The sequence below is a fragment of the Anolis carolinensis genome, unplaced genomic scaffold (assembly GCF_035594765.1).
Source record: "Anolis carolinensis isolate JA03-04 unplaced genomic scaffold, rAnoCar3.1.pri scaffold_7, whole genome shotgun sequence".
NCBI lineage: Eukaryota > Metazoa > Chordata > Lepidosauria > Squamata > Dactyloidae > Anolis > Anolis carolinensis.
This window is the reverse complement of record NW_026943818.1, coordinates 6,791,569-6,818,854: the sequence shown is the minus strand read 5'-3', so window position 1 is coordinate 6,818,854 and position 27,286 is coordinate 6,791,569. Positions and strand designations below refer to the sequence as shown.

General features: G+C 42.8%; 1 protein-coding gene across 1 annotated transcript in view; it reads left to right on the top strand.

Annotated features, from left to right (window-relative positions):
• Window positions 1–27,050, top strand: part of niban2 (niban apoptosis regulator 2) — a 98,145-nt gene extending 71,095 nt beyond the window's left edge. The window contains exons 6-14 of the mRNA XM_003227969.4: window positions 10,066–10,181; window positions 10,338–10,442; window positions 12,068–12,230; window positions 13,566–13,753; window positions 14,079–14,234; window positions 17,756–17,872; window positions 19,385–19,492; window positions 20,538–20,649; window positions 23,931–27,050. Of these exons, the coding sequence (XP_003228017.1) occupies window positions 10,066–10,181; window positions 10,338–10,442; window positions 12,068–12,230; window positions 13,566–13,753; window positions 14,079–14,234; window positions 17,756–17,872; window positions 19,385–19,492; window positions 20,538–20,649; window positions 23,931–24,592 (1,727 nt within the window). The 3' untranslated portion in view covers window positions 24,593–27,050. The remainder of the gene's footprint in view (window positions 1–10,065; window positions 10,182–10,337; window positions 10,443–12,067; window positions 12,231–13,565; window positions 13,754–14,078; window positions 14,235–17,755; window positions 17,873–19,384; window positions 19,493–20,537; window positions 20,650–23,930) is intronic.
• The last annotated feature ends 236 nt before the right edge of the window (window positions 27,051–27,286 follow it).

Sequence of the window (27,286 nt, the reverse complement as noted above, 5' to 3'; positions counted from 1 at the left end):
TGGGAGTGAGTCAAAGGCCTTTTTGTATTATTATTATTATTATTATTATTATTATTATTATTATTATTATTATTATTATTATATTGTATGACACAGCAAACAAGATAGATATGCTGGATTTTGTATCATAAAATCACAAGTCGAACACTTCCCAAGTGTCTAGGACTGTGTGATGTATTTTCGGATGATGCATGCAGATCCCAGTAGGGTGGCCTTTTGCAGTTGGTAGATCGTAATTTTGTCAATGTCTATTGTTTCCAAATGCCAGCTGAGATCTTTTGGCACAGCACCCAGTGTGCCCATCACAATCTTGAGGTCCTGATAGCGGCTGAGTTTTTCCTGTTGATTTTTGTCAGTGCGACTGTCACCTGGGATGGCAACATCAATGATCCAAACCTTTTTCTTTTCCACAACTGTGATGTCTGGTGTGTTGTGTTCCAGAACCTTGTCAGTCTGGATTCGGAAGTCCCACAGTATCTTTGCATGCTCATTTTCCAATACTTTTGCAAGTTTGTGATCCCACCAGTTCTTTGCTGCTGGGAGGTGGTACTTGAGGCAATGTTTTGTCAATGTCTATTGTTTCCAAATGCCGGCTGAGATCTTTTGGCACGGCACCCAGTGTGCCCATCACCACCGGGACCACCTGCACTGGTTTCTGACGGAGTCTTTGCAGTTCAGTCTTCAGGTCCTGATAGCGGCTGAGTTTTTCCTGTTGTTTTTCGTCAATGCGACTGTCACCTGGGATGGCGACATCAATGATCCAAACCTTTTTCTTTTCCACAACTGTGATGTCTGGTGTGTTGTGTTCCAGAACTTTGTCAGTCTGGATTCGGAAGTCCCACAGTATCTTTGCGTGCTCATTTTCCAATACTTTTGCAGGTTTGTGATCCCACCAGTTCTTTGCTGCTGGGAGGTGGGACTTGAGGCATAAGTTCCAATGGATCATTTGGGCCACATAGTTGTGCCTCTGTTTGTAGTCTGTCTGTGCAATTTTCTTACAGCAGCTGAGGATATGATCAATGGTTTCGTCAGTTTCCTTGCACAGTCTGCATTTTGGGTCATTAGCTGATTTTTCGATCTTGGCCTGAATTGCCTTTGTTCTGATGTCTTGCTCCTGGGCTGCAAGGATCAGGCCTTCTGTCTCCTTCTTCAGGGTCCCATTCGTGAGCCAGAGCCAGGTCTTCTCCTTATCAGCTTTTCCTTCAATTTTTTCAAGGAACTTTCCATGCAATGTTTTGTTGTGCCAGCTGTCAGCTCTAGTTTGTAGTGCAGTTTTCTTGTACTGGTTTTTTGTCTGCTGTGCTTTGAGGAGTTTCTGATTTTTGACTTCAATCAAAGCAGGTTCTTCACTTTGCTTTCCATATTCTTCCAGGGCATGTTCTTCTTCTTTGACTGCTGTGTCCAATTTATTATAATAATAATAATAATAATAATAATAATAATAATAATAATTATTATTATTATTATTATTATTATTATTATTATTATATCACACGTTTCCTCTCAAGCTGTGGGTGACTGCATTTGGCGATGCATAAATCTTGGATATGGAGGGCTGATGGTAATCAACTGCTACGTCTCAAGCTTTGGACGTAGCAGTTGAAGCGAAAGCAATGTGCCACCCTTGTGTAGCATTGGAAGGGCCTCAGGTGAAGCAACACAGTGTTTTTCCATGGCTGGGTCCCAAGCTGAAACTCTTCTGAACACATGCCAGGTTGGCTTGGAAGGAAGACAGTTTGGGAGAGGAGTTACCAAAGGCCTGCGCTGGCTTGAAACCGTGCCTCTTGTCTCGGTTACCTCCCAGTTGCGATGCTGTAATAATAGTAAGCTAGGAGAACTGATTACTATTGAACTCAATGCAACGGGGAAACTCAACAAAGGATTCCTCCAGGCAGGAAGCAGCCAGGCCTTGAAGCTGCAAGGCTATTCGATGCTAATTGCAACAGTCACACTCGCCTCGAACGGACAAGAGTTTTTTCTCCCACGCTGGACATCGTTCCACAGATATATCAACCTCTGAGGATGCCTGCCATAGATGTGGGCGAAAGGTCAGGAGAGAGTGCTTCTGGAATATGGCCATACAGCTTGGAAAACCACTGACTGCATAACAAAGCTGATGAAGAAACACAACCTACAAACTATCTACACAACCTATAAGAAAATCCAACAAATGCTACAGGGGAATTACAGACAGGAAACAATCAGGGCCAGCTAAAAAATCCCAACAAAGGATTCCCTCAGGCAGGAAGAAGCCAGGCTTTGAAGCTGCAAGACTATTCGACACTAATCAAGGTGGCCAATTGCAACATTCACACTCGCCTCGAACGGACAAGAGTTCTTTTCTCCCACCCTAGACATTATTCCACAGATATTTCTGCCATAGATGTGGGCAAAACATCAGGAGAAAATGCTTCTGGAGGATGGCCATACCTCTGAGGATGCCTGCCATGGTTGTGGGCGAAACATCAGGAGAGAATGCTTCTGGAGCATGGCCATACCTCTGAGCATGCCTGCCATAGATGTGGGCGAAACATCAGGAGAAAATGCTTCTGGAGGATGGCCATACCTCTGAGGATGCCTGCCACAGTTGTGGGCGAAACGTCAGGAGAGAATGCTTCTGGAGCATGGCCATACCTCGGAGCATGCCTGCCATAGATGTGGGCGAAACGTCAGGAGAGAATGCTTCTGGAGCATGACCATACTTCTGAGCATGCCTGCCATAGTTGCGGACGAAACGTCAGGAGAGAGTGCTTCTGGAACATGACCATACAGTAGAGTCTCACTTTTCCAACATTCGCTTATCCAACGTTCTGGATTATCCAACATGTTTTTGTAGTCAATGTTTTCAATATATCATGATATTTTGGTGCTAAATTCGTAAATACAGTAATTACTACATTGCATTACTGCGTATTGAACTACGTTTTCTGTCAAATTTGTTGTATAACATGATGTTTTTGGTGCTTAATTTGTAAAATCGTAACCTAATTTGATGTTTAATAGGCTTCTCCTTAATCTCTCCTTATTATCCAACATATTCGCTTATCCAACGTTCTGCCGGCCCGTTTATGTTGGATAAGTGAGACTCTACTGTACTTTTGAGGATGCCTGCCATAGATGTGGGCGAAACGTCAGGAGAGTGTGCTTCAGGGACATGGCCATACAGCCCTGAAAATTCACAACAACCCTATGAAAGCCTTCGACAACAAACGGAGTGGCTGTTCCTGCAGCGTAGTACATCTGGAGGGATCCAGCCAAAATTTGAAGTTACTAGTCCACAGTGTGTATGTGTTTAAATAGGTCACACTCCTGGATGCGACAGTGAACAAAAACTTTTTCAGTGTTAGAGCAAGGTGGAGGTTTTCAGCAGAGACTGGATGAGCCTCTGTTGGGAGGGCTTGGGTGGCAGCAAGAAGGGGGTTGGACTGGATGGCCTTTGGGGTTCCCTAGGCCAACGCTCCCTGTCCCATGCTATGCTAGCTGGGAATTCCAACCTGCCCGGGGCAAGGCGTTGTTGGCAGCGGCGGATTTATTATAAATGTTGGTATGCGGTGGTCCCCACCCATCCTGCTCGGTCCCTTGGCTTGGCAGCTTCCTTGCTTTCACACTGATGTGTGTGTGCGTTTGCAGATATATACGGGTTGTCGAGAGTAAAGAAATAGCGCAAAAAGGAGATTTGTAAACATACCCTGCCAGGCTCCCACGGGTGGTGCTTTCCCTCCCTGTTGGCATTTTGAACTGGGCACGGCCCGCTGCCCTCAAGACAATAACCGCCCTTGTCTTTCCTTCCTGCCTTCCTTTCTTTCTTTTTTATCAAGCTGTCATATTTGACAATTTTATATTTATTCTTGCTGCTGTATGTCTGCTTGCTTTTGTGTGAGCATGTTTACTGTCAATGCCTTTGAGGTTGACTTACACTATGTAGCACAATTATTTGTTTCCTGGGTTATCAATATCATTCCCTGATTGGATCTATCAGAAAAACATGGAAAACTGCAAAAAGGCTTTCATGGCCGGAATCACTGGGTTGTTGTGAGTCTTCCAGGCTGTATGGCCATGTTATTAATAATAACATTATTATTACTATTTTATCGTATAACACAGCAAGCAAGATAGATATGCTGGATTTCGTTTCACAAAATCACAAGTCGAACACTTCCCAAGTGTCTAGGACTGTGTGATATTATTATTATTATTATTATTATTATTATTATTATTATTATTATTATTATTATTATTATTGTATGACACAGCAAACAAGATAGATATGCTGGATTTCGTTTCACAAAATCACAAGTCGAGCACTTCCCAAGCGTCTAGGACTGTGTGATGTATTTTCGGATGATGCGTGCAGATCCCAGTCGGGTGGCCTTTTGCAGTTGGCAGATCGTAGTTTTGTCAATGTCTATTGTTTCCAAATGCCGGCTGAGATCTTTTGGCACGGCACCCAGTGTGCCCATCACCACCGGGACCACCTGCACTGGTTTCTGACGGAGTCTTTGCAGTTCAGTCTTCAGGTCCTGATAGCGGCTGAGTTTTTCCTGTTGTTTTTCGTCAATGCGACTGTCACCTGGGATGGCGACATCAATGATCCAAACCTTTTTCTTTTCCACAACTGTGATGTCTGGTGTGTTGTGTTCCAGAACTTTGTCAGTCTGGATTCGGAAGTCCCACAGTATCTTTGCGTGCTCATTTTCCAATACTTTTGCAGGTTTGTGATCCCACCAGTTCTTTGCTGCTGGGAGGTGGGACTTGAGGCATAAGTTCCAATGGATCATTTGGGCCACATAGTTGTGCCTCTGTTTGTAGTCTGTCTGTGCAATTTTCTTACAGCAGCTGAGGATATGATCAATGGTTTCGTCAGTTTCCTTGCACAGTCTGCATTTTGGGTCATTAGCTGATTTTTCGATCTTGGCCTGAATTGCCTTTGTTCTGATGTCTTGCTCCTGGGCTGCAAGGATCAGGCCTTCTGTCTCCTTCTTCAGGGTCCCATTCGTGAGCCAGAGCCAGGTCTTCTCCTTATCAGCTTTTCCTTCAATTTTTTCAAGGAACTTTCCATGCAATGTTTTGTTGTGCCAGCTGTCAGCTCTAGTTTGTAGTGCAGTTTTCTTGTACTGGTTTTTTGTCTGCTGTGCTTTGAGGAGTTTCTGATTTTTGACTTCAATCAAAGCAGGTTCTTCACTTTGCTTTCCATATTCTTCCAGGGCATGTTCTTCTTCTTTGACTGCTTGCTTTACTTGTAAGAGTCCTCTGCCCCCTGATCTTCTAGGCAGATACAGCCGGTCAACATCACTGCGAGGGTGCAGGGAATGATGAATGGTCATGAGTTTTCTTGTTTTTCTGTCCAAATTGTCCAGTTCCATCTGTGTCCAGTTTTGATGCCAGCAGTATATCTTATGACAGGTATGGACCAGGTGTTTATGGCCTTGATGGTGTTGCCTCCATTGAGCTTGCTTTTGAGAATTTTTCTGACCCTTTGTGTGTATTCTTTACTGACCACAGTTTTCACATGTTCATGCTTGATGTTGTCCAGCTGTAATATGCCCAGATATTTATAGGCCTCTGGCTGGTGACACCTTATTGTTTGGCCATTGGGCATATTGATGCCCTCACTTTCAATTATTTTTCCCTTCTTCAATGCCACTGTCGAACATTTGTCCAAGCCAAACTCCATGCTGATATCCGTGCTAAAAATTCAGACAGTTTTAGTCAGAGACTGGATTTCAGTTTCCGTTTTTCCATACAGCTACAGGTCATCCATGTATATCAGATGTGAAATTTTGTGAGAATTCTTAGATGTTTGATAGCCGAGATTTGTTTTTTGTAAGATTGTTGACAGAGGGATCATGGCAATAATAAAAAGCAGAGGGGACAATGAGTCTCCCTGCAAAATTCCTCTCTTGATGTTGACAAGTCCATAGCTTTCATTTCCAACAAACAGTTCAGTTTTCATTATTATTATTATTATTATTATTATTATTATTATTATTATTATTATTATTATTATTGTATAACACAGCAAGCAAGATAGTTATGCTGGATTTCATTTCACAAAATCACAAGTCGAACACTTCCCAAGTGTCTAGGACTGTGTGATGTATTTTCGGATGATGCGTGCAGATCCCAGTAGGGTGGCCTTTTGCAGTTGGCAGATCGTGATTTTGTGAATGTCTATTGTTTCCAAATGCCAGCTGAGATCTTTTGGCACGGCACCCAGTGTGCCCATTATTATTTATTTATTTATTTATTTATTTATTTTTCAATATTTCTATCTTGCCCTTCTCACCCGAAGGGACTCAGGGCGGCGTACAATTGGCAACAATTTGATGCCGATACATCATTAAAAACAACAACATATAAAATATATTACAACCAATTAAATACAGTATAAAATATAAAACATAAACATATTCTTAAAATCCGTTCGTCCAATATCCTCCCATTGGTATTATTATTAATTATTAATTTCCATTGGTACACATCAGATGTCATGGGGAAGTACTCCTCTCTCAGACTTAGGTTCCCAGAATAACTATTGTTGTTGTTGTTGTGGTTGTGGTTGTTATTATTATTATTAACACCCTCTCCCAGACTCAGCTTAGGGTCCCAGAATAACGATTGTTATTAATATTATTATTTTTTAACATCCATTGGTAGACATCAGATGTCATGGGGAAGTACTCCTCTCTCAGACTCAGGTTCCCAGAATAACTATTGTTGTTGTTGTTGTTGTGGTTGTGGTTGTTATTATTATTATTAACACCCTCTCCCAGACTCAGCTTAGGGTCCCAGAATAACGATTGTTATTAATATTATTATTTTTTAACATCCATTGGTAGACATCAGATGTCATGGGGAAGTACTCCTCTCTCAGACTCAGGTTCCCAGAATAACTATTGTTGTTGTGGTTGTGGTTGTGGTTGTTATTATTATTATTAACACCCTCTCCCAGACTCAGCTTAGGGTCCCAGAATAACGATTGTTATTAATATTATTATTTTTTAACATCCATTGGTAGACATCAGATGTCATGGGGAAGTACTCCTCTCTCAGACTCAGGTTCCCAGAATAACTGTTGTTGTTGTTGTTGTTGTTGTGGTTGTTGTGGTTGTGGTTGTTATTATTATTATTAACACCGTCTCCCAGACTCAGCTTAGGGTCCCAGAATTGTTGTTGTTGTTGTTGTTGTTATTATTAACATTCATAGTACACATCAGATGTCATGGGGAAATACTCCTCTCTCAGACTCAGCTTAGGGCCCCAGAATAACTGTTGTTGTTATTGTTATTATTATTATTGACACAACGACGTTGTATGACACAGCAAACAAGATAGATATGCTGGATTTCGTTTCACAAAATCACAAGTCGAACACTTCCCAAGTGTCTAGGACTGTGTGATGTATTTTCGGATGATGCGTGCAGATCCCAGCAGGGTGGCCTTTTGCAGTTGGCAGATCGTAATTTTGTCAATGTCTATTGTTTCCAAATGCCGGCTGAGATCTTTTGGCACGGCACCCAGTGTGCCCATCACCACTGGGACCACCTGCACTGGTTTCTGCCAGAGTCTTTGAAGTTCAATCTTGAGGTCCTGATAGCGGCTGAGTTTTTCCTGTTGTTTTTCTTCAATGCGACTGTCACCTGGGATGGCAACATCAATGATCCAAACCTTGTTCTTTTCCACAACTGTGATGTCTGGTGTGTTGTGTTCCAGAACTTTGTCAGTCTGGATCCGGAAGTCCCACAGTATCTTTGCGTGTTCATTTTCCACAACCTTTGCAGGTTTGTGATCCCACCAGTTCTTAACTGCAGGGAGGTGATACTTGAGGCATAAGTTCCAATGAATCATTTGGGCCACATAGTTGTGCCTCTGTTTGTAGTCTGTCTGTGCAATTTTCTTACAGCAGCTGATTATTATTATTATTATTATTATTATTATTATTATTATTATTAACACCCATTAGTACACATCAGATGTCATGCAGAAATACTCATCTCTCAGATTCAGCTTAGGGTCCCAGAAATAACTATTGTTATTGTTATTGTTATTATTAACATCCATTAGTACACATCAGATATCACAGGAAAGCACTTCTCTCTCAGACTCAGTTTAGGGTTACAGAGTAAGTCTCATTATTAATATTAATATTAAGACCCATTGATACACATCAGATGTAATGGGGAAGCGGCCCTCTGTCAGTACAGCAGAGTCTCACTTATCCAAGCTAAACGGGCCAGCAGAAGCTTGGATAAGCGAATATCGTGGATAATAAGGAGGGATGAAGGAAAAGCCTATTAAACATCAAATTAGGTTATGATTTTACAAATTAAGCACCAAAACATCATGTTTATACAACAAATTTGACAGAAAAAGTAGTTCAATACACAGTAATGCTGTGTAATAATTACTGTATTTACGAATTTAGCACCAAAATATCACGATGTATTGAAAATATTGACTACAAAAATGTGTTGGATAATCCAGAATGTTGGATGAGTGAAACTCTATTGTATTATTATTATTATTAATATTATTATTATTATTGTGTGTTAAAGTGCTGAGCCCCAGCTTTTGCCAACCTAGCAGTTCGAATGCTAGGCTCAGTAGGTTAAACCGCAGAGCTGCTGAATTTTCTCACCGAAAAGTCGCAGGTTGGAATCGGGGAGCGGGGTGAGCTCCCGCTGTTAGCCCCAGCTTCTTCTGTTGATCAAGCTTGGTCCCCTCGGGGAGATGGAAGCGGGTTATAAATAAAGTATTATTATTATTATTATTTTATGACACAGCAAACAAAATAGATATGTTGGATTTTGTCACACAAAATCACAAGTCGAACACTTCCCAAGTGTTTAGGGAACTTTCAAATGTTGTAACACAGTTCTATTTTTAGTCACTTTCTCCCCTCTCTCCACATCCCTCAGTGGGCTTTGCCAAAATGTGGCAATTTCCTTTGGAAGGCTCCACTTCCACCGGCCTGACCCTCCGGACATACCTCTTCCTTTGGCGGATTTAGCCCTGGTTTCCGGAGCCAGCACAGATGCAACTCAAGGCTCATATTTTTAACTTTTTTCCCCCTTGGCTTTTCCTGAGCTCAAGCCTGGCCCTTATTTCAAACGCTTCCTCCTTGGCTTGGTCCTTGGAAACCATGAATGTAGGGATCTGAAGACAAATGACAAAAGTTGTGCACCCTGGTCATCATTATTATTATCAATGATCCAAACCTTGTTCTTTTCCACAACTATGATGTCTGGTGTGTTGTGTTCCAGAACTTTGTCAGTCTGGATTCGGAAGTCCCACAGTATCTTTGCGTGCTCATTTTCCATTACCTTTGCAGGATTGTGATCCCACCAGTTCTTTCCTGCTGGCAGGTGGTACTTGAGGCATAAGTTCCAATGAATAATTTGGGCCACATAGTTGTGCCTCTGTTTGTAGTCTGTCTGTGCGATTTCCTTACAGCAGCTGAGGATATGATCAATAGTTTCGTCAGTTTCCTTGCACAGTCTGCATTTTGGGTCATCAGCTTCTTCTTCTTCTTCTTCTTCTTCTTCTTCTTCTTCTTCGGTTGCTGTGAGTTTTCCGCGTTGTACTGCCATGTTCCAGAAGCATTCTCTCCTGAAGTTTCTCCCACATTTATGGCACACATCCTCTGACATTGTGAGCTATATTGGTTTGGAACAATTTATCCCTGTAGAGATGTTCAATGTGTCGTTGAAGGCTTTCATGGCCGAGAATCACTGGATTGCTGTGAGTTTTCCGGTTTGTATTGCCATGTTCCAGAAGCATTCTCTCCTGACATTTCTCACACATCTATGGCAGGCATCCTCAGAAGTAGTGAGGTATATTGGCTTGGAACAATTTCTCCCCGTAGAGATGTTCAATGTGTTGTTGAAGGCTTTCATGGCCAGAATCACTGGATTGCTGTGAGTATTCCAGGCTGTCTGGCCATGTTCCAGAAGCATTCTCTCCTGACGTTTCTCCCACATCTATGGCAGGCATCCTCAGAGCTTGTGAGGTATATTGGCTTGGAACAATTTGTCTGACCATTTGCAACTTTTCCTCCCTTTCCAGGAATCCCAGAAGACTCCAAAGTGGAATCCCCTGCCTTTACGGATGCCGTCCGCATGTATCGCCAGTCGAAGGACCAGTACGGCACTTGGGACATGCTTTGTGGCAATGAGGCACAGGTGAGTGTGTAGCTGTGAGTTTTCCCGGCTGTCTGGCCATGTCCCAGAAGCAATCCCTCCCGACGTTTCACCCACATCTATGACAGGCATCCTCAGAGGTTGTGAGGTCTGTTGGAAACTAGGCAAGTGGAGTTTATATTTCTTTTCTCCTTCCAGGTCTTGAGCAACTTGGTGATGGAGGAACTCCTCCCTGAACTCAAGAATATGATCGGCCCTCGACTGAAGGGCAAAGCCCAGGAGAGGCACCGAGTGTGGATCCAGGTGAGCAGATGAGAAACACGGCCTTTTCCAGTGTTTATATTTTTGATAGAGTTACAACTTGGTAGATGCAGGGAATGCTGTGGATGGAGTATATCTTGATTTTGGTAAGGCCTTCGACAAAGCCTCCCATGACCTTCTTGCAAGCAAACTAGTCAAATGTGGGCTGGGCAATGCTACTATTAGGTGGATCTGGAATTGTTTAAGCCAGGGGTCCTCAAACTTTTTAAGTGGAGGGCCGATTCACAGTCCCTCAGACCGTTGGGAGGCCGGACTAGGATGAAATAGTCCAAAATTAGGATTGTTGTTGTGTGCCTTCAAGTCATTTCAGACATAGGTCAACTCTAAGTCTAAAGTTTAGGACAGAGGCCAGGTTAATGACCTTGGAGTGCCTTAGTTTGGGGAACCCTGATCTAGACGATCTCATAAGACCATAGGTAAGCAAAGAGACCTCCAAAGACCATCTAGATGGTCTCATAAGAACATAGTAAGGAAGGGGACCCTCAAAGGCCATCTAGATGATCTCACCAGGCCATCAGAAGACCATAGATAAGGGAACCTCCAAAGACCATCTAGATCGTCTCATAAGAACATAGGTAAGGAAGGGGCCCCCAAAGGCCATCTAGACAATCTCATAAAACCATAGGTAAGGAAAGGAACCCTCAAAGGCCATCTAGATGATCTCATAGGACCATAGGTAAGGAAAGTGACCTCCAAAAGCCATCTAGATGGTCTCATAAGGCCATAGCTAAGCAAAGAGACCTTCAAAGACCATCTAGACAATCTCATAAAACCATAGGTAAGGAAAGGGACCTTCAAAGGCAATCCAGATGGTCTCATAGGACCATAGGTACAGAGAGTGACCTCCAAAAGCCATCTAGATGGTCTCATAAGGCCGTAGCTAAGCAAAGAGACCTTCAAAGACCATCTAGATGATCTCAAAAGACCATAGATAAGCAAAGAGACCGCCAAAGACCAGGTAGACTTAGGTCAACCCTAAGTCTAAAGTTTAGGACAGGGGCCTGGCCCACAGGCCTTAGTTTGGGAACCCCTGGTTTAAGCGACCTAATCCAAAGGATGCTCACCAATGGTTCCTCTGCATCCTAGAAAGAAGTGACTAGTGGAGTGCCGCAGAATTCAGTACTTTATTAATGACTTGGATGAAGGTGTAAAGGGCCTCCTTATCAAGCTCCTTCCTTGGAAACTTTTAAACAGAGGCTGGATGGCCCTCTGTCAGGGTTGCTTTGATTATGCTTTTCCTGCATGGCAGGGGGTTGGACTAGATGGTCCATGTAGTCTCTTGCAACTCTACAACTCTGTTTTATTTTGTCTTCTTTGAGAGAACACATCTCTAGGAATCCCTTGGTCATCCAGTGCACCTTTCTAGGAATTTATAAGTCATCTTGTGTGACTCAATGGTCCACCTCTGATGGAAGTTGACCAGTGTCACATTGGGGGGGGGGGGGGGGGGTTAGGGGTCTAGAGATTCCTAGAGAGGCCAGGTTTGTTCCAAAGCAGAAGAGAGTGGGACTAGGACTGCCCTCAATCGAGACCCTGTGCTCTTCCAACAATATGGTCCTAAGGGTTCTCTCCCTGACTCCCCAAACTTCTCCGCCTCTTTCTTGTAGGTCTCCGATGCTGTGTACAAGATGGTCTATGACCAGACGAAGGCCCGTTACGATGCAACAGTGACCACGTGTGAGCTTCAGGTCCCCAAGCTGAAGGGCACCATCCGTACAGACATGGATCAGATTATCCAGTCCAAAGAGCACTTGGCCAGCAAAATCAGAGGTGGGCAACTGGACACCATCTTTGCGTTGATTGACTCCATGAAGGTTTAGAACCTGGGAAGAACTCCCATGAGCCCTGACCACTAGAGAGGAATTGATGGAAGCCTCAGTCTTAAAAAAATATCTGAATTTAGCCCATAGCTATCCATCAATGGACAGGTCCAGACCATTATTTGCCCACCTATTCTCCCCATTTTCTAATGGGAATCTGGTTGGATTATTTATTTATTTATTTACAATATTTATATTCTGCCCTTGTCACCCCAAAGGGGACTCAGGGCGGATCACATTGCATATATAAGGCAAACATTCAATGCCATAACATAGAACAGAGACAGAGACAAACGCAGGCACGGGCTGGCCTCAAACACAGGACATCTTGGTCAGAGTGATTTGTTGCAGCTGGCTGCTAACCAGCCTGTGCCACAGCCTGGCCTCCACAACAAGAGAGAACAACAAGCCAGACAAGGGGAATACCACTCCCAAAATCCCCACAATCATGAGGTTCTGAGAGTGTGGGTTAAAACTTTATACCAGTGGTTCCCAACTTGTGGTCCATGGACCACCAGTGGTCCTCAAGAACTAAAATATGGTCCACGGCCTCACTGTTACTACACTGTTGCAACAAAGTGGTCCCTGGTCAATGTGGTCCCTGGTCAACGTGGTCCCTGATCAATGTGGTCCCTGGTCAGTGTGGTCCCTGGTCAGTGTGGTCTCTGGTCAACGTGGTTCCTGGTCAAAGTAGTCCCTGGTCAGTGTGGTCCCTGGTCAGTGTGGTCTCTGGTCAGTGTGGTCTCTGGTCAAAGTGGTCCTGGTCAGTGTGGTCCCTGGTCAACGTGGTCCCTGGTCAACGTGGTCCCTGGTCAAAGTAGTCCCTGGTCAGTGTGGTCCCTGGTCAGTGTGGTCTCTGGTCAGTGTGGTCTCTGGTCAAAGTGGTCCTGGTCAGTGTGGTCCCTGGTCAACGTGGTCCCTGGTCAACGTGGTTCCTGGTCAAAGTAGTCCCTGGTCAGTGTGGTCCCTGGTCAGTGTGGTCTCTGGTCAGTGTGGTCTCTGGTCAGTGTGGTCCCTGGTCAACGTGGTCCCTGGTCAACGTGGTCCCTGGTCAACGTGGTCCCTGGTCAAAGTAGTCCCTGGTCAGTGTGGTCCCTGGTCAGTGTGGTCTCTGGTCAACATGGTTCCTGGTCAAAGTAGTCCCTGGTCAGTGTGGTCCCTGGTCAAAGTGGTCCCTGGTCAAAATGGTCCCTGCTCAAAAAAAGGTTGGGAACCACTGCTTTATACCAACCACTGATATCTGGCCACTTGTTTCAGTCTTAACCTTGTTGTTTTCCCCAACCAGCATCTGTCTTCTCCAAAGCCGAGGTCTGTGTCCGGAACCACGTCCAACCTTACATCTCGTCCATCCTGGAAGCCCTGATGATCCCCACCAGCCAGGGCTTTGCTGAGGTCCGAGAGGTCTTCTTCAAGGAGGTCACCGACATGAACTTAAATATTGTCAACGAAGGGGGAACGGAGAAGTTGGGGGAGGTAAGATGGTAATGGGCAAGGGAAGGAAAAGATACCCCATATTTACTCAAATCTAATGCTCACCTTTTTTGGCTAAATGACCTCTCCAAAAGGGGTCAGACTAGATCGAGATGCTTGTCTGTTCTTAAGGTGGAAAGCACATGTTTGCGTTTTAGATGGATTACAGATCCGCTGGTTTTTCTGTAATAGGCAGTAAGAGCACCTAAAGCTTTAGAGAACTTCTTTTCAACCCTGATGAGTTCCTTCCATACATCATCAACTAAGGAGACCAAGGCTTATATCATCTGGCTTTTCTTTTTTTGTCTCCTCTTTTCCTCGCCAAAAGTACATGGCAAAACTTTCACAGCTGGCTTTCCACCCAGTGAAGATGCAACCCTGCTATGAGAAGATGGACCAGCTGAAATTGGAAGGGCTGCAGCAGAGGTTTGATGTGTCCAGCGCTTCGGTGTTCAAGCAAAGGGCTCAGATCCTGATGAGGCAGGTAAGTGAGCACCAAAACCTTGCCTAGGTATGGAACAGGTGGCCCTCCATATGTCATACACATCCTACATGCCTACTCATCCTACAATGGCCTCAGCGGATGCATCTAGGCCAGGCATGGGCAAACTTCCGCCCTCCGGGTGTTTTGGACTTCAACTCCCACAATTCCTAACAACCTACCGGCTGTTGGGTCATGTATACAGTTTGAGCCAATGCCACCACCAGAGGAGCTAAAGGACAGCTAGATAGTAGGCATGTCCGATCAATGAAAAAAATGTTTTAATTCTCGTTTCTAAAGTAGGGGACGCTGGTGCTTCGATATAGAAAGTATTTCCGATTTTTTCACCCAAAAATTTCGGATATTTCCAAAAATTCTTAATGATTCTAAATGTTTCTAAAATGTCGGACGCGCATGCGCAATCGCTACACACTGGGCTTGTATGGCAATCTTCCATGTGGACGCAGAGGACTTTAATCCCCACCTTTGCGTCCATCATGGAAGCTTCTGATTGGCCGGGGAGCGGTAGCCAGATTAGGCTGCACTAAGCTCCCATTCAAGGTAGGTTGCAGAAACAAATTTTTTTTTAAAATATTTTTTAAAATATATTTTTTAAAAATGGGGGAGGGGGGAATTAATGAAACATTAAGAGACAATTAGAGAATGGGCCAACAATGGTTCGAATTACATTGCTGGTTGCGCTGTGAGACAATGTCTCGGAATGGGTATCAAAAAGCGAGAACAATCCGAAATAATTCCGATATACGATTCAAAACAATTTTTTGGACATGTCTACTAGATAGGTCTATTCTTTCCATAATAAATATACTGTATATACTCAAGTATAAGCCTAGTTTTTCAGCCCTTTTTTTGGACTAAAAAAAAAACTCCTTGGGCGAGGGTCCTGGAGGGCTTATATTCAGGTCAGATTATACTCAAGCATATATGGCATATTTATTATTTTTCTCTATTATTATTGGTATTGTTACATTTATTATTTTACTCTATTAATTATTATTATTACATTTATTATTTTACTCTTATTGTTGTTACTTTTACATTTATTTTCCTCTATTTTTAATATTATCAATACAGTTATTATTTTATTCTATTGATTATTACATTTATTATTTTACTGCATTTATTATTACAGTAGAGTCTCACTTATCCAACATAAACGGGCCAGCAGAACGTTGGATAAGCGAATATGTTGGATAATAAAGAGAGATTAAGGAAAAGCCTATTAAACATCAAATTAGGTTATGCGTTGGATAATCCAGAACGTTGGATAGGCGAGTGTTGGATAAGTGAGACTCTACTGTACTACATTTATTTATTACATTTATTATTTCACTCTATGATTATTTAAAAGGATACATAAGCACATTTATATTGAAGAAGATAAAAATAATGATTTAATCAGAGTTGAACAGTCATATCTTAAATTACAGTTTGATGTAAAGATTCAAAAACATTTAAACTACTGATGCCTCAATTAATGTAATTTTATTGGTATCTCGGCTTATACTGGAGTCAATGTTTTCCCAGTTTTTTTGGTGGTAAAATTAGGTGCCTCGGCTTATATTCGGGTCGGCTTATACTCGAGTATATATGGTAATAATCTATCTATGTAAAATGTAATGTGCATAATTAGGACCGAGTTAACAACAAAACCACTGGGCCAAATCACACCACATTTGGCCACAATGCTCATCACTTTCCAAGGAGTGACCTTCCAGTCCCAAAGCCTGTCTGCTTCATACCTAGAGGATTCCGTTGTTACCCAACTTGAGTATCATTGAATAGCCTTGCAGCTTCAAGGCCTGGCTGCTTCATACCTAGGGGATTCCGTTGTTACCCAACTTGAGTATCATTGAATACCCTTGCAGCTTCAAGGCCTGTCTGCTTCATACCTAGGGCATTCCGTTGTTACCCAACTTGAGTATCATTGAATAGCCTTGCAGCTTCAAGGCCTGGCTGCTTCATACCTAGGGGATTCCGTTGTTACCCAAGTTGAGTATCATTGAATAGCCTTGCAGCTTCAAAGCCTGGCTGCTTCATACCTAGGGGATTCTGTTGTTACCCAACTTGAGTATCATTGAATAGCCTTGCAGCTTCAAAGCCTGGCTGCTTCATACCTAGGGGATTCCGTTGTTACCCAACTTGAGTATCATTGAATAGCCTTGCAGCTTCAAAGCCTGGCTGCTTCATGCCTAGGGGAACCCTTTCTAGGCCACCTTGAATGCCACGAAGAAAACCCCACTTAGGACTACACCACAGCAACGCGTGGCCGGGCACAGCTAGTGGTATTTTAAAAAGAAAAGTAAGAAAGCCAAGAAGATGAAAATGTCATCAAAATCAAAGTAGTAGCAGCACCCTCTAGTGCTGGGAGAGCGTTTGTACACAAACTATATAAAGCAGTAGTTCTCAACCTGGGATCCCCAGATGTTTTTGGCCTACAATTCCCAGGAATCCCGGCCAGTTTACCAGCTGTTAGGATTTCTGGAGTTGAAGGCCAAAACATCTGGGGACCCACAGTTTGAGAACCACTGCTCTAAGTAAACAGTTCCTACTGACTTCTAAAACGGAGTCTGAGTTCTGAACAATCCCAGTTCTTTTTTTTTATTGAAGTTTATTATTAAAAACAACCAAACAAACAAACAAGCATGTAACATAAGTGAAGAACATACAGACATACCATTGTGCAAAAAAAACAAAAACAAAAAAAGTAACGAACAATAACGTGGATTACATGTACAAATGTGTGTGTGTGTGTATTTGGGTGTATGTCTGAGGAAGAGATAAATAAACTAAATTGAAAGAAAGAGAGAACAAAACAAAAACAGAAAAAAAGAGAAAAAAGAAAAAAAAGAATAAATATATATATATATATATATATATATATATATATATACACACACACACACACACAAATTGAAACCTAAATCATCCCCACAGACACAACATGTATGCACCAACAATACAGTCACATTAAAATTGACTTCCTTCTATTGTGCAGTGCTTTGAAAATTAATCTTTTTATACATATTGTACTCTTATTTACCTTATTGCTTATTTTCTCCTTATTCACATATTCTGGGGTGGTCCATTATTCATTCATTCTTCTCTAAACCATTTTCATATTATTATCTTGCATTTTTCTTTTTTAAAATAGTTTTTGACTGATTCCCAGTTTGTTTGTTTTCTTGATTTCCCTTGGGTGTTTGCTAATAGATATGTTAATTTGTCCATTAATTTGTCATTATTTCAAAAGTTTTATTATACCATAATTTGATGTCCGGCCTATTTTTTTCCCTCCACTTTTTGGCGTAAGTCAATCCCAGTTCTGATCACATAGTCTGCAGCCTCTCCGACAACCAAGAGCTAAGGAAAACTGCCTACCAATACACACATATACAATGCAGTAAACAATCTGAATTCTAGGCATTACAAATAAGTCGCAGAGGCTTGAAGAAGGTTGCTATTTCCAACACTATGTGTGTTTTTGTCTTCTCACAATACAGCAAATGGACGATACCGTCTACACCTTTGAGACGCTCCTTCACCAGGAGCTGGGGAAGTCGCTCAGCAAAGACGAGCTCTGCAAAACCATCCAGCGCATCCTGGAGCGCGTGCTCAAGGTAGGGATCCAGTTGCCAAATTGGGGCCCCATTGAGCTGCCCAATATAGTTCCCCATCTAGTTTTGTCGGAAGCAGATTGAGAATATACTGCAAAACGCTTCTGGTGTGACAGAATCGGCAGTCTACAGAGATGTTGCCCAGGGGACATAGTATGTGTTGTCAAAGGCTTTCATGGCCGGAATCACAGGGTTGTTGCGTATTTTTTGTGCTGTATGTCCATGTTCAAGAAGTATTCCGTCCTGACGTTTCGCCCATATCTGTGAGGATGTGTTGCACCCCAAGGCAGCGTGAACATTGGAAACTAGACAGAGACCAATAATCATATAATATCTTTATTAAAGCAAATATAAATTCAGGAATGCACAAGCAGAAAGGATGAGTGGGAAATAGTCCTTTGTGATGAGGTATGAATAAGTCCAAAAAGATGAAGGAAAATGTCCAATATTATTGTCCAAAGTCCAAAACCGAAACACGCTCAAACTGTTGGGAAGTTTGAGCGGGGAACAACAAGGAAGCAAGGCTGAATAACAAGGTCCGCAGTCACGAGGAGATTGAGGATATCAAAGCAGGAACAAGATGAAGCGAAGATCAAACTTATTTCAGGAACATGGCAAGGAAGTGAATTTACTCCGGTTTACTCTGGCTTGGCCGCCAGGAACAGGAGGCTTGGCTTGGTGAAATCAGGGAACTGGAGTCGGTGAAGTGTTCTCAGGAAAATGCTACGTTGACACCGCAACGAAGATCAGATCCCAATGAAGGGAGACCAAACTCCCCAAAGGTTCCCAAGGGAATCTTCTTATCCACAATCCTCTCGAGATGACAAGCGGTTACTCCTTCTAAGCCCTTGTTTTTCTGATCTCTGGCGATGCAAAAACTCCTTTCGGTTGAAGGGCACGTTCTCTGGGGAACTCTGGACATCTGGTTCAGCCATGGGAGTAACATCTCCAGTATCTCTCCCAATTAAGGAAGCATCTGAACTATCAACAGCCGGCAGCTGTAACTGAAAGGAGCTGGGAGAACTGGGCAAAAGGTCAGAATAAGCTTCATCCTGGTCAAAGTTCAGTTCTGGATCAGATTCAGAAGCCAAAGGTGGCTGGGGTATGACAGGATGCCTGCCACAGATGTGGGTGAAACATCAGGAGAGAATACTTCTGGAACATGGCCATACAGTCCAGAAAATACACAACCCCATCCTATAGTATAATTACATAGTATAATTATGTAACACTTTCCAAACTTCTCTTCTTCAAGCTAAACATACCCAGCTCCCTAAGTGGCTCCTGATAGGGATTTATGGCTTCTAGACCTTTGACCATTGTGGTCATCCTTCTTTGGACACCTTCCAGCTTAGAGTCCATATCCTTCTTGAATTGCTTGTCCAGAACTGGACACAGGGTTATTGTTCCAGGTGAGGTCTGATCCATGCAGCTCCACTACATTATATTTTCTTACCCCTGGATTCCCCCTTGGTAATGTAATTTTTCTTCTTTTGTCCCCTCCTTTCTCACCAGAAATACGACTACGACAGCAGCACGGTGAGGAAGAAGTTCTTCCGGGAAGCCCTCCTGCAGATCACGATTCCCTTCCTGTTGAAGAAACTGGCTCCCACCTGCAAGGGGGTAAGCAAGAGAGGCCCTCAAAGCTTGAAAGAGATCACCTATGGCTCCCAAAATCCTCCCGTGTCTGGAAGATTCTGAGAGTTGTACGAAGAAGTCCTCTACTAGGTTCAAAATGGCCCTGAAGGACCAAAAACATGGCAAGGAGACATCTCCCACATCTTCTAGAGCAGGGGTCCTCAAACTTTTTAAGTGGAGGGCCAATTCTCAGTCCCTCAGACTGTTGTGGGGCGGACTATGATGAAATAGTCAAAAATTAGGATTGTTGTTGTTGTGTGCCTTCAAGTCATTTCAGATTTAGGTCAACCCTAAGTCTAAAGTTTAGGACAGAGGCCAGGTAAGTGACCTTGGAGGGCCACATCCAGCCCGTGGGCCTTAGTTTGGGGCTCTTTGATCTAGACGACCTCCAAAGACCATCTAGATAAGAACATAGGTAAAGAAAGAGGCCTCAAAGACCATCTAGATGGTCTCATAAGACCATAGGCAAGCAAAGAGACCTCCAAAGACCATCTAGATGGTCTCATAAGACCATCGGTAAGGAAAGGGACCTCAAAGGCCATTAGATGCTCTCATCAGGCCATCAGAAGACCATAGATAAGGAAAGGGACCTCAAAGACCACCTAGATGGTTTCATAAAACCATAGGTAAGAAAAGAGGCCCCCAAAGGCCATCTAGACAATCTCATAAAACCATAGGTAAGGAAAGGGACCTTCAAAGGCCATCTAGACGGTATCATAGGACCATAGGTAAGGAAGGTGACCTCCAAAAGCCATCTAGATGGTCTCATAAGGCCATAGCTAAGCAAAGAGACCTTCAAAGACCATCTAGACAATCTCATAAGACCATAGATAAGCAAAGAGACCTCCAAAAACCAGGTAGACTTAGGTCAACCCTAAGTCTAAAGTTTAGGACAGGAACCAGGTAAATGACCTTGGGGGGCCACATTCGGCCCATGGGCCTTAGTTTGGGGACCCCTGTTCTAGAGGAACATTTATGGAACATTTTTTCATGCTCACCCCATTTTTAACGACACCTTATCTCCCAACAGGATCTGGGAAGATTCCAGGAGCTGATATTTGAGGACTTTGCCCGTTTCATCCTGGTGGAGAACACCTACGAAGAGGTGGTGCTGCAGTCCGTCATGAAAGACATCATGATGGGTGAGAAGAAGGCCCCTTTTCTCCTTATGGGGACCAGGGAGGGGGCAAGGACACCACTCCAATGGGTTTGCTCCCTCTGAGGGCCCCTCGAACTTACACTTGGGTGCATTACCAAAGGAAAGTCATCAACTGGTCCATTCAGAGTAGGGAAGAAACCCAAATCCTAAGCAGTTGAGAAGATTGAAAGAGCACCTCAACTTTGGAGTAGAGTTCCCCATCTTGAATGAGTCTCAGGGTTGTTGTTTTCTGGGCTGTAGGGCCATGTTCCAGAAGTATTCTCTCCTGACGTTTCGCCCACATCTATGGCAGAGGTTGTGAGATAAAAGTTTAGTCCATAAATGTGGGTGAAACATCAAGAGAATACTTCAGGAACATGACCATACAGCCCGGAAAACACACAACAACCCTGTGTTAATACATTGAATGAGTCCGTTACCAGTACAGTAGAGCAGGGGTCCCCAAACTTTTTAAACAGGGGGCCAGTTCACGATCCTTCGGACTGTTGGTGGGCCGGACTATAGTTGGCCACTGAGCAATAATAATAATTATTATTATTATTATTATTATTATTATTATTATTATTATTATTATTAAAGAGGGCTGGAAGAGACCCTTTGGGCCATTGAGTCCAATCCCCTTCTGCCTTTGTGCACTGAAAGCACAAGCAAAGCACCCCTGACAGATGGCCACCCAGCCTCAATGTTAATAATAATAATAATAATAATAATAATAATAATAATAATAATAATAATAATAATGTGCCGTGCCAAAAGATCTCAGCCGGCATTTGGAAACAATAGACATTGACAAAATTACGATCTGCCAACTGCAAAAGGCCACCCGACTGGGATCTGCAAAAGGCCACCCGACTGGGATCTGCACGCATCATCCAAAAATACATCACACAGTCCTAGACACTTGGGAAGTGTTCAACTTGTGATTTTGTGAAACGAAATCCAGCAGATCTATCTTGTTTGCTGTGTCATACTTATAATAAAAAAGAGGGTTGGGAGAGACCCTTAGTCCAACCCCCTTCTGCCTCTGCGCACCAAAAGCACAAGCAAAGCATCCCTGACAGATGGCCACCTAGCCTCAATGTTAATAATAATAATAATAATAATAATAATAATAATAATAATAATAATAATAATAATGGTTGTAAGAGAAGAAGAGACCCCTTGGGTCATTTAGCCCAACCCCCTTGTGCCGTGGGGGCCGGATTAATGGCTTCGATGGGCCGCATCCGGCCCCTGCAGTAGAGTCTCGCTTATCCAACACTCCATATTATCCGACACCATCTAGTGGTAAATTGGAAACATTGCACCCTTTAATAGGTGCTTCACTCAATCAAAGGTGAGCGCTGTGGCTCTTTTTCCTGTTCGAAAAAACTGGAAGGAGGAGGAAAGCGCATCTCCATAGAACCCTAGAAACACAAGAGACCCCTTCCCTTAAGAGGCTATCCAGTCCAGCCCCGTTCTGCCAGGCTGGAAGGCAGTTGACCAATATGAAATATTTAGCAAACTTTGGTTTCCCAGTGTTGCCATTCCTCTGCTCAATATGGGATTCTAGAGATGATTAATCTACAGTATATCAGTGTGTTCCCAGCTCTGGTCTTCCAGTTGTTTTGGTGCTTAATTTGTAAAACCATAATGTACCGTATATACTCAAGTATAAACCGACCCGAATATAAGCCGAGGCACCTAATTTTACCACAAAAAACTGGGAAAACATTGACTCCAGTATAAGCCGAGAGCGGTAAATTTCAGAAATAAAAGCAGATACCAATAAAATTACATTTTATTACAGCAGTAGGTTAAATGTTTTTGAATATTTACATAAAGCTCTAATTTAAGATAAGACTGTCCAACTCTGATTAAATCCTTATTCTCATCTTCTTCAATGTAAATGTGCTTATGTATCCTTTTAATAATAATAATAGAGTAAAATAATGCAATTATTATTATTATTATTATTATTATTATTATTATTATTATTATTATTATTATTATTGGTGCTAAATTTGTAAATAATTACAACATAACATTACTGCATATTGAACTGCTTTTTCTGTAGTAAATAAATAGAGTAAAAATATAAAATATAATAATACAGTAGAGTCTCACTTATCCAAGTTTCTGGATTATCCAATGCATTTTTGTAGTCAATGTTTTCAATGCATTGTGATATTTTGGTGCTAAATTCGTAAATACAGTAATTACTACATAAAATTACTGCATATTGAACTGCTTTTTCTGTTAAATTTGTTGTAAAACATGATGTTTTGGTGCTTAATTTGTAAAATCATAATCTCTCCTTATTAGCCAACATATTTGCTTATCCAACGTTCTGCCGGCCCGTTTATGTTGGATAAGTGAGACTCTACTGTAATTGTTGTAAGCCGCCCTAAGTCCCTTCGGGTAAGAAGGGCGGGATATAAATGCTGGAAAAAAATAATAATAATAAATAGAGTAAAATAATACTTTTAGTAATAAATAGAGTAAAATAATAAATATTATAATAATAGTAATAAGATCAGAGTGAAATAATGTATTAATAATAATAATAATAATAATAATAGAGTAAAATAAATGTAATAGTAGCAACAATAATAGAGAAAAATAAATGTAATAATACCAATAATAATAGAGAAAAATAATATATTCTCAAGTATAAGTAAAGGTAAAGGTTTTCCCCTGACATTAAGTCCAGTCGTATCTGACTCCAGAGGTTGGTGCTCATCTCCATTTCTAAGCCGAAGAGTCGGCATTGTCCATAGACACCTCCAAGGTCATGTGGCCGGCATGACTGCATGGAGCGCCATTATCTTCCCGCTGGAGCAGTACCTATTGATCTACTCACATTGGCATGTTTTCGAACTGCTAGGTTGGCAGGAGCTGGGGCTAACAGCGGGTGCTCATTCTGCTCCTGGGATTTGAACCTGGGACCTTTCGGTCTCCATCTCAGTGCTTTAACGCACTTCGCCACTGGGGCTCCCTAATAATACCAATAATAATAGAGAAAAATAATAAATGTACCATATATTCTCGAATATAAGCTGACCCAAATATAAGCCAACTAGGACCCTCACCCGAGTATAAGCCGAGGGGGGCTTTTTCAGTCTTAAAAAAAGGGCTGAAAAACTAGGCTTATACTCGAGTATATACAGTAATTTGACATTTAATAGGCTTTATTATCTAACATTTTCACTTATCCAATATTCTGCCAGCCTTTTTATATTGGATAAGTGAGACTCTACCGTATATTTATTTGATTCGTTTCAGCTGTGAAGGAGGCAGCCGTGCAGCGGAAGCACAACCTGTATCGTGACAGCATTGTGATGCACAACAGCGACCCCAACCTGCATTTGCTAGGGGAGGATAAGCCCATCAATTGGGGGGAAGAATTTGGTGAGGGCGATTCGGACCAGTTGGACGAGAAGCAACGCCGGGCCAAGCAAGTGGTGTCCGTCATCCACACGGATGAAGGGAACGTACCTTATGATGTCACCTCCTTGGAGATGTCTCCGGATGCCTCGGAGCCAGAGGAATTGGAGAACAGCCCAACACCGGGGTCTCCCAACAGCTTGAAGGAGCTGCGTACGATGTTGGTGAAGGAGTTCCAAGTGGAGTCTCCCATCGCCGTTGCTGGGAAGGCTGAGGAACAGCTGAGCAACGGCACCATTATCCAAGAGAGCAAGGTTGTCGCGGAGGGGAAAGCAGGCGAACCTGAGCAAGTGACCGCTGACCATCTCCCAGGAAGTAAACCAGAAGCCACAAACACCACATCTGGAGCTGAACCACCTTCCCGAGGAGAACACCTTGAACCGGGCGACAAGGAGACAGGAGAAGTGGCCGCTCTGGTCCATGAGGTCAAAGCAGAGCCGTCCTCAGAGAACAGCCCAGTGGTCACAGACAACAGCGAGGGGGTACAGACTCAATTCTAGGAATCGTGACCCTCGCTTGCTCATGAGAGAGGTTCTCTCTTGACTACCTAGACACCAAGAGGCTGACACTGCAAAATAGGGGTGGGAGGTGGGAATGGAAGAGCCCCTAGATTGGTCCCATAACACCCTTCCTTTTATGCACTGGGTCCCTTTGGAGGACATGGCCTTCTTCTTGGAGAAAGGACGGAGTGAAGCAGCTGCCTCTTGGAAGCAGGGTTGAACTTTCTACTAGGCCTTTGGAGCCACGGCTTGAGTTGCTCCCCCAACCCTTGTCCTTTGCACCTTTTCTCGGTCTGTCTTTCACAATGGGAGGGTGGTGGGTTTGGGTGTTGGTTCTCCCCTTTCTTTTGAGGGACACTTTATCCAGGATGCTAAGAAATGGAGCACCACAACAAAGAATGGCAGCTGGAATCTGTTTGGCAAACTCTTTCTTCTAACTTCTGGTCCCCTAGTTTGTTTATTTGTTGAAGCTCTTTAGATGCCTTCACCTAACTTCTTTCCTCCAGTAGATGTGAGAATTTGATTCTTTTCCTTCTTTAAAATTAATCGGTTGGGTGTCTCCATTTCACATCTCTTCGGTTTAACTATAATAGGTTGGTCAATATCATCCCGGTTGATTTTTTTTGGGGTTGATGGTGAGATGTGTTCCCATCTCAGATGTCCACCATATCTTAACGTTGCTTGAGTGGCAAGGAAAGCAGTCCTTTGTTACCTGTATTCTGGCTCTCTTTGACAATTCTGGAGTGAGTCTCAGTTGCGGGATCTTGGTAGGTGAGGAGTGGCGATAAGTCTTGGGTTGAGAATGGAGATATACTCATAGACCTGAGAAGATCCAAAAATGGAAAGTCTGATAAACTTATGAAGCAGAGAATAGGGAGCAAGTGGACAGAATAAACAGTCTCCTTTGGCCATCCTGATAACAGAATAAATTATTTTAGGGCCCAGGCTTTTCTGAATTGCAATTGCAATGTTTTGTATATGTTTCTCTTTCACGTTCTCTGGATATGCTCACTTATTTAGGGCGGGGGTCTTTTAAACATCTAATGTTTACAAGGAATGTACCCGAACTCTTAGAGAATAACATCAGGTATGTTCAGTTGCATTTTTTTCATACATTGGATATTGTTATTCTAGAGGAATCCAGTCACTCATCATCCTGGTTCTGCAAATCTACTTGGGTTGCCTTCTTGGTCTTTGTTTGACCAATGGCCAAGGTGGACTTTCCCTGTGACAGCAACATGGTTTGGGAAGCTAGGCTGTGCCTTACTGGGATTCATCACTTTTTGAAGTGGCTCTTCAAGTCAGCTGTAGAGTGAAGTTGAATGGAGAAACACAACTCGTTGAGGGATTATGGAAGTTGGAAGTCTAGCAACATCTAGAAGTGGTTCCCAACCTTTGGTCCTCCAGGTGTTTGGACTTCAGCCCCTAAAACTGGTCAGATAGCTGGGATTTCTGGGAACTGAAGTCCAAAACAATCAGAGGACCAAAGGTTGGGAACCACTGATTCTAGAGGGCCTCATTGGGTGAAGAACAATAGTAACATCTAGAGGGCCTTCGTGGTTCCTCTTTAGGTGAAGAACAATAGGAGTTGGAGCTTAGCAACATCTAGAGGACCTTTGTGATTCCTTTTAAGGTGAAGAATGATAGGAGTTGGAGTCTGGCAACATCTAGAGGACCTTCGTGATTCTTTTTAAAATGAACAATAGGAGTTGGACTCTAGCAATATCTAGAGGACCTTCGCGATTCCTCTTTAGATGAAGAACAATAGGAGTTGGACTCTAGCAATATCTAGAGGACCTTCATGATTCTTTTTAAGGTGAAGAACGATAGGAGTTGGAGCCTAGCAACATCTAGAGGGTCTTTGTGATTCCAATTTAGGTGGAGAACAATAGGAGTTGGAGTCTAGCAACATCTAGGAAGTCTTCATGATCCATCATCTAGGCGTAGTGTTGCTTTCTCCAGGTTTGTGGCAGTTTTTATGGCTAGAAGATATAAAATGAAGTGTGTATGCGTACGTGAGCGTATGTATGGTTAGCTAAATAGATTTGGTGTGGTGTAGTGACAGTTGCAGGGGCATCTTTTGAGTCAGGGATATAGAAGAGCATTGTGTTCCTTCAGATCGGTCCTGTTGAACAGGTGGGTTGATGGACATCCCATAGGAAAATAGCCCTGATCTGAACTCCAAACGTCCTTCTTAGCTGCAGTGATAACATTCCGGTTTTCCCATGTGCCTCTTAAGTGTTTTTAATGATAATTCCTATTAAATCATGGTGGGGAGAATTTGCCCCGTTGGGTTCTGCTGTTTTCTAAAGTGCCTTAATCTATGGGAACCAAAGCCTGTCTTTCCTGTCTCCCTGGAGATAGTTTATTGCAAATCTTATACCAAATGTTTAAGGAAAATGTGCTTAAATATATATATATATATATTAATAATAAAATCCTGCTTTATTTAAGGTCACACGACCGGTGTCATCCTTTGGCCATAAGGAGTTGAAATCTCTCCACCAGAGAAGGTTGGGTTGGGTTCTGGTTGTGTGTCTCCAAGCGTTCGTCTACACAGGAAACCCCATCAGTTCTTAAAATTTGTTATGTCGGACAAGTTTGCTCTGGATACATCTTTGGTGGGGTTCAGTGTGCTCTCTGGCTGTAGGGTGAACTACAACTCCCACTACGGTGAGTCAGTCCCATCAAACT